This window comes from Lissotriton helveticus, chromosome 2_2 (assembly GCF_964261635.1).
Source record: "Lissotriton helveticus chromosome 2_2, aLisHel1.1, whole genome shotgun sequence".
Classification (NCBI taxonomy): domain Eukaryota; kingdom Metazoa; phylum Chordata; class Amphibia; order Caudata; family Salamandridae; genus Lissotriton; species Lissotriton helveticus.
The window spans coordinates 405,863,157-405,878,697 of NC_136060.1; the positions used below are offsets into that span (position 1 = coordinate 405,863,157).

Genomic DNA, 15,541 nt, shown 5'->3' on the forward strand with positions numbered 1-15,541 from the left:
GGAGGCAGTGGCTGAACTGGAGGCAGACCTGTCAGAGGATGAGCTCCGAACGGCGATTGGTACATTGTGTACGGGTAAGGCACTTGGCCCTAACGGCATTCCAGTTGAGTGGTTCCAGGCGGTGTCGAGCACCCTGTGCTCGCCGCTGCTGGCCATGTTTGAGGAGTGTCGGGAAACGGGGATTCTGCCCCGGGATCAACGGATAGCGACCATAGTAACTATCCCAAAACCGGGTAAATCGCCCACGGACTGCGCGTCCTACCGCCCAATCTCACTGCTCAATGTGGAAGCCAAAATTCTGGCGAAGCTAATTGCGAACAGGCTGACCCCGCACTTGCAAGATCTAATCCACCCGGATCAATCGGGCTTCATGCCGCACAGAAGCACGGCACTCAACCTCCGACGTGTACATGGGGTACTGGCACGAGCCCACTTGCTGTTGGAACCGGCGGCCATTCTATCGTTAGATGCCAGAATGGCTTTTGACATGGTGGAATGGCAATACTTATTCGCGGTTCTGGCTCGTATGGGCTTCGGCCCCAAATTTATCTCCTGGATCAGACTGCTGTACACGGAGCCGGTGGCGCACGTGGCGGCCAATGGCCACATCTCCCGGGAGATCCCCCTGGCCAGGGGGACGCATCAGGGGTGTCCGCTGTCCCCCTTGCTAGTCGCCCTGGTGTTGGAACCGCTGGCTACAGTCATTAGGACTACACCACTACTAAAGGGGCTGACGTGGGGGGACGCTTGGGAGGACAGGATATCCCTGTATGCCGACGACATGCTGGTTTATCTGTCTCAACCGGAGGTGGGCATTCCACATTTGTTGGCGATCTGTGATACGCACGAACTGCACTCCGGATACATGATCAACTGGACAAAATCAGTGGTTTATGTACTGAAAGGCCCGGCGCCGCTCCTCCCTAGTAGCTGCCCGCTGGTTATTGCCAGTGCCTCGTTTAAGTACTTGGGCATCCAGGTCACTAGTGACGCGGATGCGTTCTACGACCTAAACTTAACACCTCCCCTTAACCGTCTACGGGCGGATGTACGACACTGGAAGACCTTACCCCTCACACTGCTGGGGCGCGCGGCGCTGTTCAAAATGATGGCGCTGCCGCGCCTCCTTTATGTGCTGGAAAACACCCCGGTCCTGATTCCACCATCATATTTCCGAAAAGTGACAGCGATGGTGACCGAATTGCTGTGGGGAGAGAGTCCGCCCAGAATAGCGCACGTTAAGCTTAACCGTGGGTGGTACGATGGGGGGATAGCCTTGCCGAATGTGGAGCTCTACTACTGGGCTTCGCAACTCAAAGTTATTAATTCTTGGATTCATGCCCCACAGGATGACCCGGCATACTTCTCGGACAGAACACAACTGGGAACACACAGCTTGCTGGCCCCGCTATATACACCAAGCCTCACGAAGAAACTACTCGGTCCGACCAAACACACAGTCGTCATATGGCACAGGGCACTGGCACGGCTTAAATGGAAGGGTGTCATAACCAAACTCACTCCACTGTGGGACACTAAACGACTTGGCTGCCTCAGATCAAGTAAGGGCTTTACCCAGTGGGACATTATTGGTATCTCGACGGTGGGAGACCTGTGGACTTCTGCTGGCATGATCCCTTTTCAACACCTGCAACACCAGTATGCATTGAGCCCCACTGAGACTTACAGGTACATACAAATACGGCATGCACTTATGGCGGTCATTGAGCCGGGATCTACAGTCCCGGAGTCCTCACCTCTGGAGGACAGACTTCTCACAGACTTCATGCAGGCACGCGCAACATCACTCACATACCGTAAGTTACTGAACAATTTACCTGATCCCCTGAAGCAACTGAGGGAGAGATGGGAGTCTGAGCTAGGCTCCCTGGATGAGACTGACTGGAACACCGCTCTAGCGTCACCACGGGAGGCGGGTGTATCAGCCCGATTCAGATTGATACAGCTCAAAATACTACATAGGGTCTACTACACCAGGACCGCACTACACAAAATGCACAGGGCGGAGACCCCGTTTTGTCTTAGAGGGTGTGGGAAGGAAGGAACATTGTTACACACGCTCTGGGAATGTCCGAATATCTCGACTTACTGGCAGCAAATCATGCGCACCATTTCCCAGGCCCTTGACACATCATTAACCCCGGACCCTCGTCTGTGTCTTCTGCACATATGGGAGGGGACGGATCTGACACGTCGAAAACATCAATGGGTTACGATTGGAACTATGGTGGCCAAGCGCGACATCGCGCAGAGGTGGGGAGTAGCGGAAACACCTACGTTGGCTTTGTGGTGTAGAACTATGGACAGACTGATGCTGATTGAACGTGCTGTGTACAGAATGAGGGCTAACCCGCGCAAATGGAATGCACTTTGGATGGCATGGAATAAATATAGGGGGGACCTGTGCGAACCACTTTCAGAAGATGAGGGCGACAGCTCGGACGAGGACGAAGAGCTGGAAGATTAGGCCCATGGGAAGAGGGCGGTTAGCCAGGGGATTAAGGGGATTTTGGGTCTTAGATACCAATTGAGCATTCCTGGGGCGGGGGTGTGCTGACACCGTAGGAATCTGGGCCTAGCTTACGACATTTGGGATGAATGGACTGACAATTTATATCTATCCTTTTTGGCAGGAGTCTAAAGTTTGAGTTGTTTGTTTTCTATAGTACAAAAAAATGTAAGACGACGTACTAACTATTGATGCATTCTGACTGCCTGATGCAATATGCCAAACGTTTGCTGCCGGACCGGAAGGTTGTCGGCTGAATAACTGTGTTTTAATAGGAAACTGTGATTCTTTACAAATTGCTTCCTCATGTAATGATGTGCGAATATTATGGATCTGGCAAATGCAAATAAAGTCTTACCAAAAAAAAAAAAAAAAAAAAAAGAATTATCTAATGCACAGAACAGTTTGCTAAAACAAACTAAAAACAAGGAATACGGATGATTAAATTAAAAGCAGTGGCGCTAGATTAAAAACAAAGGGCAAATCCAGAAAAAAAGCGCAAGCAGAACTTACTGCAGTCCGCTTTAGTTAAAAGCAATGAACAGACATGGTGGTCTGCTGACCCCAGTAGGACACCATCCCTGTGTTTTTTTTAATTCAATATGGGCCACAAACTAAACCCTACCTCATGAATATTAATGTGGTAGGTCTATTTGCAACCTACTGTGAATCGCTAAATTTGTGCACATCACGGTTTGCGGTTACCTAATAGCGAATCACAAAGATTTGCTATTATGTAATCACAAACACAAAGCTATGTACATCTGGCCCTAAATGATTTGTGGGACCAGCTCATGCAAAAGGAGAGAAGACACTGGCACGATGTTTACTGTTTGTTTGGCAACGTTGTGTAAATTACATTTCAGCTAATCTGTTTCGTCAGAGCCGGTGGTAATTTGATTTGTGCCTCCCACAAGTATATAGATTGTGTTAATGTTCTGTTGCAGAGACTCTTTGACAGTTTACCACAAAAATGTAACATTTGTTCTGCGAGTAGTTTAATATTTTGCTTAGAAGTACTCACGTTAATGTTCTATCTCAAATAAATCCAAAACGATGCTTTGTGGTTTGTATTGTAATAATTATTTTAGTTTTCCATGCTACCCAAAACCTAAAGGGGAAAAGGTTGTCAGCAGTCGTAAAGTAGCCATTTAGTTGTGACATTGTAGCCAGTTGCATACTTTACAGCAAGCTGAGATTTGCATTCTGGAACCTGTGGTTTGGCTTTTACCATTATATCAGCTGAAAACTCCAGCATGTGGATGTGGTTGACTAAAAAGCAAGAAAGGCTGTAGTTGCCATAAATGACATAGGGCCACTTAACGCTGAGCTTTACACAGTGCGATCCTCATAGAATGGCTTAGAGGGGCTTCCAGATAAGTATTTATCTTGAACGAGAACACAAACAATTAAATGTTCAAGGTTTTATTCTGACTGCTCCGATATCTTCTCGAATGCTCATGTCAGATATGAGTAGGTAATCCTAGTCTATAATTGTTTTCCTTTGGTTTTCTACTTCTAGTTCTAAAACAGCAAAGACAAAACTGTAAGTTGCATAAAGAAGAGAAAAACCATCACTTAATAAATTGCTCACACCTGACATTGATAACTCTGGACCACAGCCTTCTTTTGCACCTGCCAATTCTTGGCGTGGATGAAAGGCCCAGGTCATCTACTTCATAACTCACTGGTTTGCTGTGTTAACAGCACACGCCCCTCGCCCCCAAAATGAAGAATGTGAGAGAGGCAGAAGGGTGCCAGTGGAAGGGTTACGACGCCTTTCTGATCGCCGGGCCTTCTGTTTTCTTTTTGGAGCGCACCTGTTAGGTGCTGCTTCGGTGAGCGGTGCACGGTTTGAAACAGCGTTTCAATGACTAACCGTTGGAGAAAGCTCGTGTGCTGAACCAACGTCTCGTTTCCACGTCCAGCAACACTCCAAGATGAAGAAGGGTAAAACTTTTGTGAAATGTTGTATATCTGAAAATATGGTGCAAAAAAAAAACTTCCACAAAAGAAAAATTGTGTTAATTGTAAAGCGTGTGCAAATGTGTATATCAGTTCCCCGCGGCTGTGCAGTCTAAACCAGCTGCTTTAGTGGAAATAATTCTTAACTATTGTTGTTGTCTTGTAAGGTTCACTCTGAGTACTCGCTGAGCACCGACTTTAAACACGGTTTATAGAATGAAAGTCGAACGACCGCAAGAGACCCACATGCTATTCAGTCTTTCTTTCATGAGGCGCGAATTGTGTTTTGTGTCAAGTTTATGAAAAGGTTGACCCTTATTGGCCGCTCAGTGGGATTTGTCCCTTTGACATTATATGCTAATCAGGTATCGCTGTGACAGGCAGCATTGCTTTCACTGAAGAGGGTATAGAACTGCTGCAGGACCTCCCACAAACTCCCCTTTTATTTCAAAGGATTAAGCGAAAATCCAACTGGCACCCCTCACCTCACTTGAAAAATAATGTTGACCTCTTCCCTGACGTAACTAGGAACAGTATTTCCCAAGTGTTGGTCACTTTATTTATTAGTTGCCAGTGTGAGATGTTTAACCCTTCTATCACCAGCCTCTTGCTGTCGGACTGACGAATGATCTATGCCGTGGTTGGCTCGCGGCCAACAGTGGGTGACTGTGATTGGCCAGAGTGTCATGCTTGTGCACACTGATTGGCTTGTCTTCTCTTTGCTTTTTATTTTCTCAAGCACTGGCTGGCATATTCTGGTTGAAAGAGCTGAGGCGGGATGCAAGGTTTGTAACGATTTTTCCCTCCTTCCCTTCCATTGTTGGGAGGGGAGCCTCTGCGGAGAATGTGGAAGTGGCGCTTTGTTGAGTGACATAATGAGGCTGGCTTCAATTTGATGCACTGAAAGGCTAGGGTGGGGTGCCTGTGATCCCACGCTGGGCAGTGCTGCTGCGAATGCTACATGACGCCGAAAAGGGTCCGGCTTGTATATTTAATAAACCCAAGCTGCACCAGTCATCAGCGTATCATTTTCCTGCCTTTTCTGGGCTCCCGCACTGCTCCCAGCCACATGAAATGACGTCCCTTGATTTCATATAATGTTGGCAATCAGGGGTCATAAATATTTTAGGCGTGTGGAGCCGCTTCGACCTTTTTTCCTCCAAGGGATTCTTTGTGCGCATGAATGGGAACCTTTCATGTAGATGCCTGTGTGAGGGATATACAAAGGCTATTGTTTAGCAGAAGTTTGTGCAAAGAGCTTGTCTCCGGGGCAGGACTGGGACAGCCCATGTAAAGCGATACCAGGAACTGCAGCCTTCTGCTTGTGCCTCCCGGAGCACGTTCCAGAAATGCCAACAAGCGAATGGTGCCAGCAAAAGGGAGTGGTGAATTTGTCGTTTACTTCACATGTGGCGCCTAGCTGAAGGGAGAACAGCTTTTGGATTTGGATATGTTGTGGGAAAATGTTCTAATTTATTTCTTGATGCCGCTGGCATCTACTACGGGACTGTACCTACCAGAGCTGGTGACGTTCTCAGCTAAAGTGAGACCATTTGTGCCAAAGTTTAATTCTTTTGAAGAATGAGTAGGCTAATCTGTTTCGGGCAGACTTTGGAAACATGGGCCGATAGAACTGTGATCCTGACCCCCATTTGTCAGAGACCCAAGTGGGTCTGTCTCTGTTGTATCTCCAGTCCATGTCATCAGTTTAACCACAGGTGCTCTTTAAAAGTCTGCCCACGCTTCTAGTTACACCGTAGATGTCAAATGTGGCACCCCACCTCCTGGCTTTCAAGCCAAGAGCACGTGTAATTAGGGGAGTTACAGTTTTACTTTTACACCGTGCACGCATGGACTGCAACCTCTGAAATCGTGACATCATCTTAAGTAGAAGGGACTTGCTGAAGAAGGTGTCACTTTTGACTTGTAAGAAGCAATGTTTAATCATTTGGATGTGTCTGCATGCATAGAATAAACAGAGGGCACTTATCACCAGTGAGCGCCCTTTGAACCCGATGTATTACTCTAATTGTATCAATCGAATAGAACTAACATTACAACTCCCGGAATTCAGTGATTTAGTTAAATGAACGTCAAACCGGGAAAACGAGTGCACCTTTGACATGGCGTCACGTATTTTAGATTTACGCCACCTACAAATAAATGGATGGATGAATGAATTACAGCATTTACACTGCACGCAATTCTGAGTAGGTCTCTTGATGCAGCCTGGAAATGTCAAGCTTTTGAAATAAACAATGGAAATCGTACTGGTGTCGAGTAATCCCTAGTAGGTGCTGTTTTTTTCCCAGCGCTTTCTGACTTTAAAAGCGTGTCAGTAATGCGCGCTTCCACCTGTTTCTGTCCCATTCCTCACATGCACTATTTCATTAGAGATTGAAAATACCCCTTTAGGACCATCTACTTTTTTCTTGTGCTGGAAAGGTGTGAAATAATTTAATTTGAGGTTGACCTTTTTGTGTTTTTTGTCGCATTAGTTAGTTTTTCAATAGTTTACTTCCTTTGATTTGTCTTTAATGACAAATTATTTTATCCCAAAGAATGGGACATGTTTTTTATAAACCTGTTCTACCATTATGATTTTATCGGTATTTCATTTTATTCAGTGGGGCCAATCTAGGAGCTCACACAGTGGGCCCCTTCCGAATTTTCCGTCTTCTATAAAAACCAACAACAAGCAAATGGAGAGGCAGCAATGGAAGTAATTATGAAATGCTTCAATACATCAAGACGAAACATGTGTCCTTCATAGATGTGAAAAAGTCCTTTTTAATATGTCCTCTTGATACAAGATGTTAAAATAGACAGCCAATATTCTTAATACAGGATGCTCAAAGAGACAGCCAACGCGTTTCGCCAGTTGCGGGCTTCCTCAGGGCTTATTAGCAAAGGTATCCAGTGCAAGTAGCGACGAGACGGAAAAGAGGGGACGTAAATTGAACACGGAGTAAATCCAAAAAGGTTCTTTAACCAACGTGATTCTCTTTAAATCTTCCTTATATTTCACAGTTAATGATCAGTTCGGCGATATGGGTGTATGCTATGATATGCAACACTCCAATAGGTCCAGATTTTCTCAAAAGGCCCCATGTTGTCCTGGGTATCTCGACTCCCCAATCTGTCAAACCAAATTTTGCGCGAAGATTGGTTTGACAGATTGGGGAGTCGAGATCCTGTATTAAGAATATTGGCTGTCTATTTTAACATCTTGTATCAAGAGGACATATTAAAAATGACTTTTTCATATCTATGAAGGACACATGTTTTGTCTTGATGTATTGAAGCATTTCATAATTACTTCCATTGCTGCCTCTCTATTTGCTTGTTGTTTGTTTATATTTTTATGGTCCTGTGGCAGTGGACCGGAGAGGTGGGCAGCATTTGTAGAGAAATCTACTTTAATTCCTGTGTATAGCTGGGTGGTGCAACAAAAAATCCCCTTCTGCCATCTTCTTGTTGTTTTGTTATATAATAACCAACATTATGTTGTGTAATTCAGTTTAATGCTATGATTGTATTAAGTGTTACAAAATGCGAAAGCTTCCTGAATCTTAATCAGTGGTTACCTCGCCTTAGATTGTCCTGTATACAATGATATGCCATCGTTTGTGTCCTTGCTTGCTCTTACGTAGAACTACATATACATTTTTTGTGCTATGTAGTGACGTGAAACGTTGCCTAGTGGGTAAAAATAAACCCAGTTTACACAGCGGATATGCCAGTTTTGCAATATAGTGGACAGAGGGTGTTAGGCTCCACTCGAGCCAGCAAGAAGCAATGTATAACCGGGTAGCCCGGATTGTGAACCTGTTTCCGAAATATTACCAGAGTATACAGTCCTAGTCATGTCGTTTTTATATCTGTGGCGTCTGATCCCATATATGCTGTAATTGGGAGCGTTTAGGAACTGGATAAACCCTGAACTCAATATCTGTCTTTATGAGAATGACTCTAACTTGTCAGCAAATTTTCTCACCGCATCTTGGCACCCACGGGTATTTAATTATGCAGGGTATGGTTGTTCTGCAGCGACCTCTCGAGGCGCACTGATAACTCACTGTCTTTGGTTCAGTCATATTGCCTCTTTTGGTGGTGTCAACATGCATTTTCAGTCGCCAATGTGTGGCTCCAGACCTGGTATGGTAGTCCTCCTCTCTAGTTACTCAAGGCCATGATTTCAATATGTATTGAAAATAATGTTTTTTGTTTTTATGCCTGTACACATTTAAATATGCATGCTTCATTGTGTTAACATTTCTAGTATATAAGTATGGAGCACGTCGCAAGCATTTGTAAAGCCCCAGAATGGTGCATTTTTATGGTCTTTACATTGTGGCAAAGCAGGTGTAAGCTTTCATCATTAGGATTTAAGGGCTCTTACATTGTGGGTTGTGGCCACGGAGAAGTAGAATGTGTTAACCAATCTTTACATATGTTAAGGATACCGTTCATTTCCCTTTGTTTGTATTACTAGTAGCGTTCATGTACCTGTGCATTTTATAAATGGTCCATTTGGTGGCTCTTGACATTCTTGTCACTCAGGAGGGATTTAAGTCCGGTGCTCAGAAAAGTCTCTGCGGAAAAACAGTTGTGTTTTGTTAGAAGTTGACCTGCTGAATACAAAGTTTTGGAGTGGAAGAATTTCTTTATCCAGAGTTCGTTGATAACATATCCCATAGCAGAACTGAGTTGGTGGGGCTTACAATGTATCCCTCTTTCTCGGTTGGGAATATACTTCATATCCTGTAATTCTTTTTAATTTTTTGTTTTTTAAATGTATTTATTTATTTTTTGGTTGAAACTCAGCCAAAGATAAGCAGGAATATCTCACATGTTACACATTTAACATAGTCAATATTGAACAGTATTGATGGAAACATAGGCAGTACAATAAAATAATGCTTGTTCATATTTCCCTTCCCAATCCCCCTTCCCGGGTACCAGACATATCTCTGTAAATGCCTCGCATTTGGCCTTCTCAGAGTATTGTTGCTCAGCCTGTGTTAAACCCATTGAACTAAGTTGTGTCGTAGTCACGTCCTCCTCCAACATTTCTAATCCATAGAAACTCAACCATGGCTGCCAGATCTCCTAAACTTCCTGGGGCACCCTCTTGCTTTATATACCGTTTTTTCCGCCCCCATATACAGATCCATATTAGCTCACCATTCCGTCATGGTGGGCATGTCTGTTCTTCCCCAATACTTAGCAATATCTCGTTTTGCCACTACGATTCCTAGATTACTTAGTAGGAGTTTATACCTGGGCATGTCAACCTCTGTAATTATACCCAGGAGAATGTATTTAGGTTCCATTGGGATCTGTATTTCTAGTATACTGTTTAGTTTTTTCGACTATCCGGCACCAGTATCTGTGTATGGGTGGACATTCCCATAGCGTATGGATATATGAACCCCTGTCCGTTTTAGAGCACAGGCACGTTGGTGTCTCTGCTCTGCCCACTGCATGAAGTCTCAGTCGGTCATAGTATTCTCTAAGGAGGACTTTGAACTGTATGAGGCGTAACCTAAGCTTGATCGATACTTCTCGGGGGTGGATTAGTGCCATTTCCCAATCAATGTTGGTACACTGAACGACCTTTTCCTCCAACTTATTCCTAAGTGTGGTTAATGTGTCTGGGATATTATTAATTATAGTTTTATATATCCAGGAGACCGCTTTTTCAAGTATCTCCTCTTGTAACAGTTTTCCTTCTAGCGGTGCATATTCAGAGATATCGGCTATCTCAGGTTTTTGCGTCCTCCATGCGTTTTTCAATTGTATGTATTTATAACTTTGCTTATCAGACAAGCTGTATTCGGTTTGGAGCTGTGTAAAAGTAATGAGGTCCCCTTTCCGTATTATGTCATGATCCCAATAGTGTCACAGCCTTTAAAGCCCTGCAACTTCGCAAACTCTGGCATCTGCTTGCCCTCCCATAATGGTGTGGAACTAGTTAGCCTCTTCCACCATTTCATCCGCCTCTCCTCACCTTTCCAGGCTTCAATTGCCCTCTGTGTTGCGGGGAGTAAGCCTTGTATTTCAGAACCCCCATATATTTAATGCATATAAGACTGTTTCTGAAACTGTAGTCGTGCTAGGGCGTATGCAGGGTGGTCTCCCGGCGGATATCCCCATTTGCTAATAACTATTGGATGTGCTGCCCTATAGTAGGCCCTTATGTCTGAGAGGGCAATACCCCCATTGTACCGGCTACGTTGTAGTGTTCAGAGTGCTACTCTAGGATGGCCAACGTCCCATAGGAGTGTGCTGACTTCATAATTATTTGTCGTGAAGATCATATCTGGGATTTTATGATATGTATTTTGCAGTACGTAGAGTAGTCTGGGATGCGTTAACATTTTATACATGGCCGCCCTTCCTAGCAATGTCAGCGGGAGGCGTCTCCATCTGGAGACGTCTTCTCAAAAGTCTGTCAGCACGTGCTTAATATTGTGTGTAAGGCAAGCAGCTTTATTTGAGGAGATGTACAGTCCCAGGTATCGGAACCCATCTTTGGTGATGCATAAGTTTTCCGGCATGGTATATATATGTCCATGGAGGTACCAATAGGGTAAAGACTTTCCTTCCCCCAGTTGATGTTATATCCTGCGTGTTTATCAAACTCCCTGACCAGATTGAGAATAAGGGATAATGTGGTGTCAGGGCTGGAGATGTATAATAGAATATCATCAGCATAGAAGGAAATCCGTTCATCGATAATCTGGCCCTTGGTGTCGTGAACACCCTTTATTTCTGGGTTGGTTCTAATTAGGCATGCCAGTGGTTTTAAGACAAATGCAACGAGCATGGGAGATAATGGGCAGCCCTGTCTACTGCCTCTTTGAATGGGGAGTTCAGCTGACTTTACCCCGTGTAGTCTGACTCTTGCCCTAGGATTTTTATATAACAAGTCAACCCATGTCTGGAAATTCCTCCCAAAACCTACTTTTGAGAGTAGTTGCCTCATAAATGGACTGTGTCAAAGGCCTTTTCGGCGTCTAAGGATGGCAGAATCGGCGGAAGAGCGAATTGTTTAGTGGTGTCTAGCCAGTTTGCTAATCTACTTAAGTTAAGACGTATGGCCCACTTAGGCATGAAGCATGACTGGTTCCTGTGAATCAGGGACATTATAACTGTTAATAGTCCCGTCACTAAAAGAGAGGCCAAGATTTTAGTTTCAACATTCAATAGGGAGATGGGGCAGTAGGATGCACATCTCTCTGAAGGTTTGGCAGATTTTGGTATAACCACCACAGTGGCTTGGCAGAGGTCTAGTTGCAGCCTCCCCTCTTGCCGCCCTGAAAATGTTTAATAGGCGGTGCGCCAGTTGGCAACTGTAACGCTTAAAAAAAATTCTACTGGTAAGACGTTTGGCCCTGGTGTTTTCCCAGACTTTTGCTTGGTGATGGCCTTCTGTACTTCCGTTAGGGTTATGTCTGCCTCTAGAGCTTCGCTGTCCTCCTGTTGCAGAGTGGACATGTTATTCAAGTATATCTGTATTTGGGACTCCTCTAATGATGTTCTCGCTTCGTATGCATCCATGTAGTAGCTCGCGAAAGCTCCCGCTATTTTGTGTGTGTGTTTCCCGCTTCTTCTATGTGGTTTACCCACTTTGCTTCTCTCTCTTTCCTGTTCAGCCAAGCTAAGAGTCGTGCTGTCTCCCGTCTCATATAGTCTATGTTGTGTGGCTTGAATTTGATTTTTAACTCTCCCTTCTGCCACAGCCCGGATTTCCTTCTTGTGATCTCCAGTTGTCTAACGAGTCTGACCCGGACTCTGGGGTAATGTTTCTCTCTAATTCTAGAAGCTTACCCTCCAAAGTTTCCATTTGGCACGTTTACTCCCTTCTTTTTTGAGCAATTGCATCCTGTAGTTTGCCAAGGATCACTGTCTTATATGTCTCCCTAAGGGCACAGAACCTTCATTTTCTTGAAATAATAGCCTGGTCTCTGTTAGTATTACGCCCATCACTGCTTCATCTTGAAACTCCCATGCATTTAGTCTCCAGTCTGTGTGTTGTCTAAACACTCTTTCCTATCGCTAATCAAAGGGAAGAGTGGTCTGAATTGCCCCTTGCTAGGTAGCACACCTTGTTTACTGACTGAATTTCACCCGACGGGGCGAATAGGTAGTCCAGTCTGGAGAAGACTTTGTGCCCCAGAGAAATATGAGTAACTGCGCTCTAATGGATGATGTTGTCGCTAAATGTCAGTTAATCCCAGAGACTTTACGAATTCTGCCAGTGGTGTGGTAACTCGCGTGTCAATGGCCACGTGTGAGCGATCTAGACTTGGGTCGATCGCACCGTTGAAATCCCTGTCCACTATGTGCCTGGACGTGTCAGATTCTAAAAGTATCTTAGCTACTGCTCTCAATGTTTGTGTTTGTAGCCTCGGTGGGGCATAGACACGGATTAAAGTGACCTCTCCTCACCTCTATGTTCCCTGACCGGCCGTGTATGTCCCGTTTGTGTCTATCCATGTCTTTGTGACCTGAAAAGGGCGAGTTTTCCTAATTAATACAGCTACTTCTCTCGCTCCTCGGGAGAACCCGGCATGTGCCAAGGTGACGTAGGCTCCCCGCCCCAAGAAGGTGCAGTGTGTGCCTCAGAGATGGGTTTCTTGCAGTAGCACAATGTCTGGTTTAAGTCTCTTAAGATATCTATTGACCAACTCTCTTTTAATCTTGTTACCTGGCCCATTAACATTCCATGTCAAGACCTTTGTGAATCTTCATCCATGGTATGTGATTCATTGTAACTGTGTCTGCCCTACATGGGTATCCCTACCTTCCATTGTTGATGGTGCGTTTCAAGCTCTCTGCTGTTAGCTGATTGAAAATCTTGTTGAACCCTTAAACTACTAGTAACCTCTCACCCTGCCATATTCCCCCCCGCTTCCCCCCAGCCAACTTTCTCCTTCTCCCTACGCCTATCCCCTGAACTGTCAACATGGCGTTACTGTCGTCTGAGAAGTCTAGATCCCTTCCCTACCCCCTACTTATCAATTCACTTGATAAAGGATATGAACGTTGCCGAGAAAAAGTTCTACTAGGTCTCTCCTGAGCCTGAGAGGTCTTAGAGGAGGCCCCAGCAACCGTTTTAGGTTATGTTATTTGTACTTATAAAGCGCACTGCTACCCTGAGGTGTCCTGGCGCTGAGTACTGGTGACCTAGGAAGCATCGAGCCGCTTAGTGAGAAAAGAACCATGTTTTTAAACCCTTCCGAAAAGAAATGAGGTCTGGACCATTTCTGAGATGGAACAGTAGTTCATTCCAAGCCCTGGAGGCGCAGTGGATGAAGCTTCTACCTCTCCAGTTGGTTTTCTTAAAGATGGAAGTTTGGATTAGTTTAGAGCTGGAGGAGCGCAGGGTTCTACTTGGGACGTACCATGTAAGTCTGGTTTTTAAAAACTCCGGGCCAATTCCATTTACCGCCTTGAAGACAACACATAGTGCTTTAAAGCGTGATCTAAGTGGGACTGGGAGCCAGTGCAATTTCTTAAGTTCTACCCTGATCGAGGCAAACCTAGGTGTTCCTGTCAACAATCTTGCTGCTGTGTTCTGGACTAATTGCAACTTGTTGATATGTTGTTTCTGAACATTAAGGTAGAGACTGTTGCAATAGTCCAGGCGGGACATAATGAGTGCAGTTATTCTAAGGACCATGAAACATGATGACGTCACCTGGTTCACTTGGTCCCCCATGGTAAGTTTGTTATCCATCATGACTCCTAAATTCTTGGCTTTCCGGGAGGGTATAGGGCACGGTCCCAGATCCTCCGGCCACCAATCCGGTGTCCAGACCTGGGGATTGTTGCCAAATTTTAGCACTTCAGTTTTCTCTGAGTTGAGTTTTAAACCATTGGACGACATCCAGGTGGAAAGGGAGCACATGCAGTTATGGAACCGGTCCCCCGCTTCCCTTTCCGCTCCCTCCGTCAGCGATAACACAGTTTGTGTGGCATCAGCATAGGAGGTGAGCTGGAACCCAAATGACCAGATGACGCTGGCCAGGGGTGCCACATAGATATTGAAAAGCGTAGGGCTAAAGGCCCCTGGGGCACCCCACAGGGAAGCGTGAATGCTTCAGAGTTGTTGCCATCTAGGTCTAGCGACTGAGACCTGTCTGACAGAAAAGAATGTAGCAATTTCCATGCTGAGCCCTATGGCACCTCGGCCCCTGGTCTGCGCCCATGTTTCATTCCTCTGTTCCGCTATGTTCTTGCTGTTGTCGTAAATTATTTCCTGTCGATTGTCTTTGCTTCCAGTTCTAGTTCCTCGATGCAACAAATGTCTTAAAGATTTGGGTGATCACTATCTGTGTCTGTCACCGATTCTTTATCCAAGTAGTCGGTGTGAGTGCTGCCCCCTAGATTGAAATCACTGTGATCCGCTGGAGCATGTGTCAATTTCTTTGTGTGAAGTTACCCTCCTTTGCCTCTAAGGGGTACTCGATAGCATGGTTTCCGTCTGTTTATTTCCCGTTCTCAGAGCAGTAGCCTCCTCTTGTTTATTCGCTGTGGTCTAGGCTCCCATTGGAGGAGCAGTATCTTTGCGTAATGACCCACTAGGTCTCTCTTCTTGTCTCAATCTAGGGCGTTCTTCTAGCCAGGCCCAGGCATCTTCTTGAGTTTGGAAAAATTGAGTCGAGCCCTGAAAAATCACTTTAAGTTTAGCCAGGAAGAGTAACATATATTGGATCTGCATGGTTTTCAACTTAGCCTTCACTGAGTTAAATGTTTTCCTCATCCTCTGTACTTCCCTTGAATAGTCAGGGAAGATCATTATTCTTGGCATTGGCAAGTTTGAGTTCACCAACTCTTCGCAATTCTCTAAGGATTATGTCTCGATCTTGATAATTTAAGAATTTAGCGATCGTTAGACGTGGAGGAGCTCCAGGCGGCGGTCTTACACTTGGAGTCCTGTAGGCGCGTTCAATAATGAAGCATGGCAAGAATGTTGCTGCCGGTAGAATCTCCCGTAGCCATGGCATCAGAAAGGACGTGGCGTCTGTGCCTTCC

General features: G+C 45.2%; 1 protein-coding gene across 2 annotated transcripts in view; it reads left to right on the forward strand.

The window, feature by feature from the left end:
- Positions 1–4,264: 4,264 nt before the first annotated feature.
- Positions 4,265–15,541, forward strand: part of CTBP1 (C-terminal binding protein 1) — a 1,555,004-nt gene continuing 1,543,727 nt past the window's right edge. Inside the window, exon 1 of one of the 2 annotated variants that reach the window (XM_078678645.1) lies at positions 4,265–4,480. In XM_078678645.1, the coding sequence (XP_078534771.1) occupies positions 4,471–4,480 (10 nt within the window). In that variant the 5' untranslated portion in view covers positions 4,265–4,470. Of the gene's footprint in view, positions 4,481–5,255; positions 5,281–15,541 lie in introns of those variants that run through there. The other variant, XM_078678646.1, reaches the window with a different exon arrangement.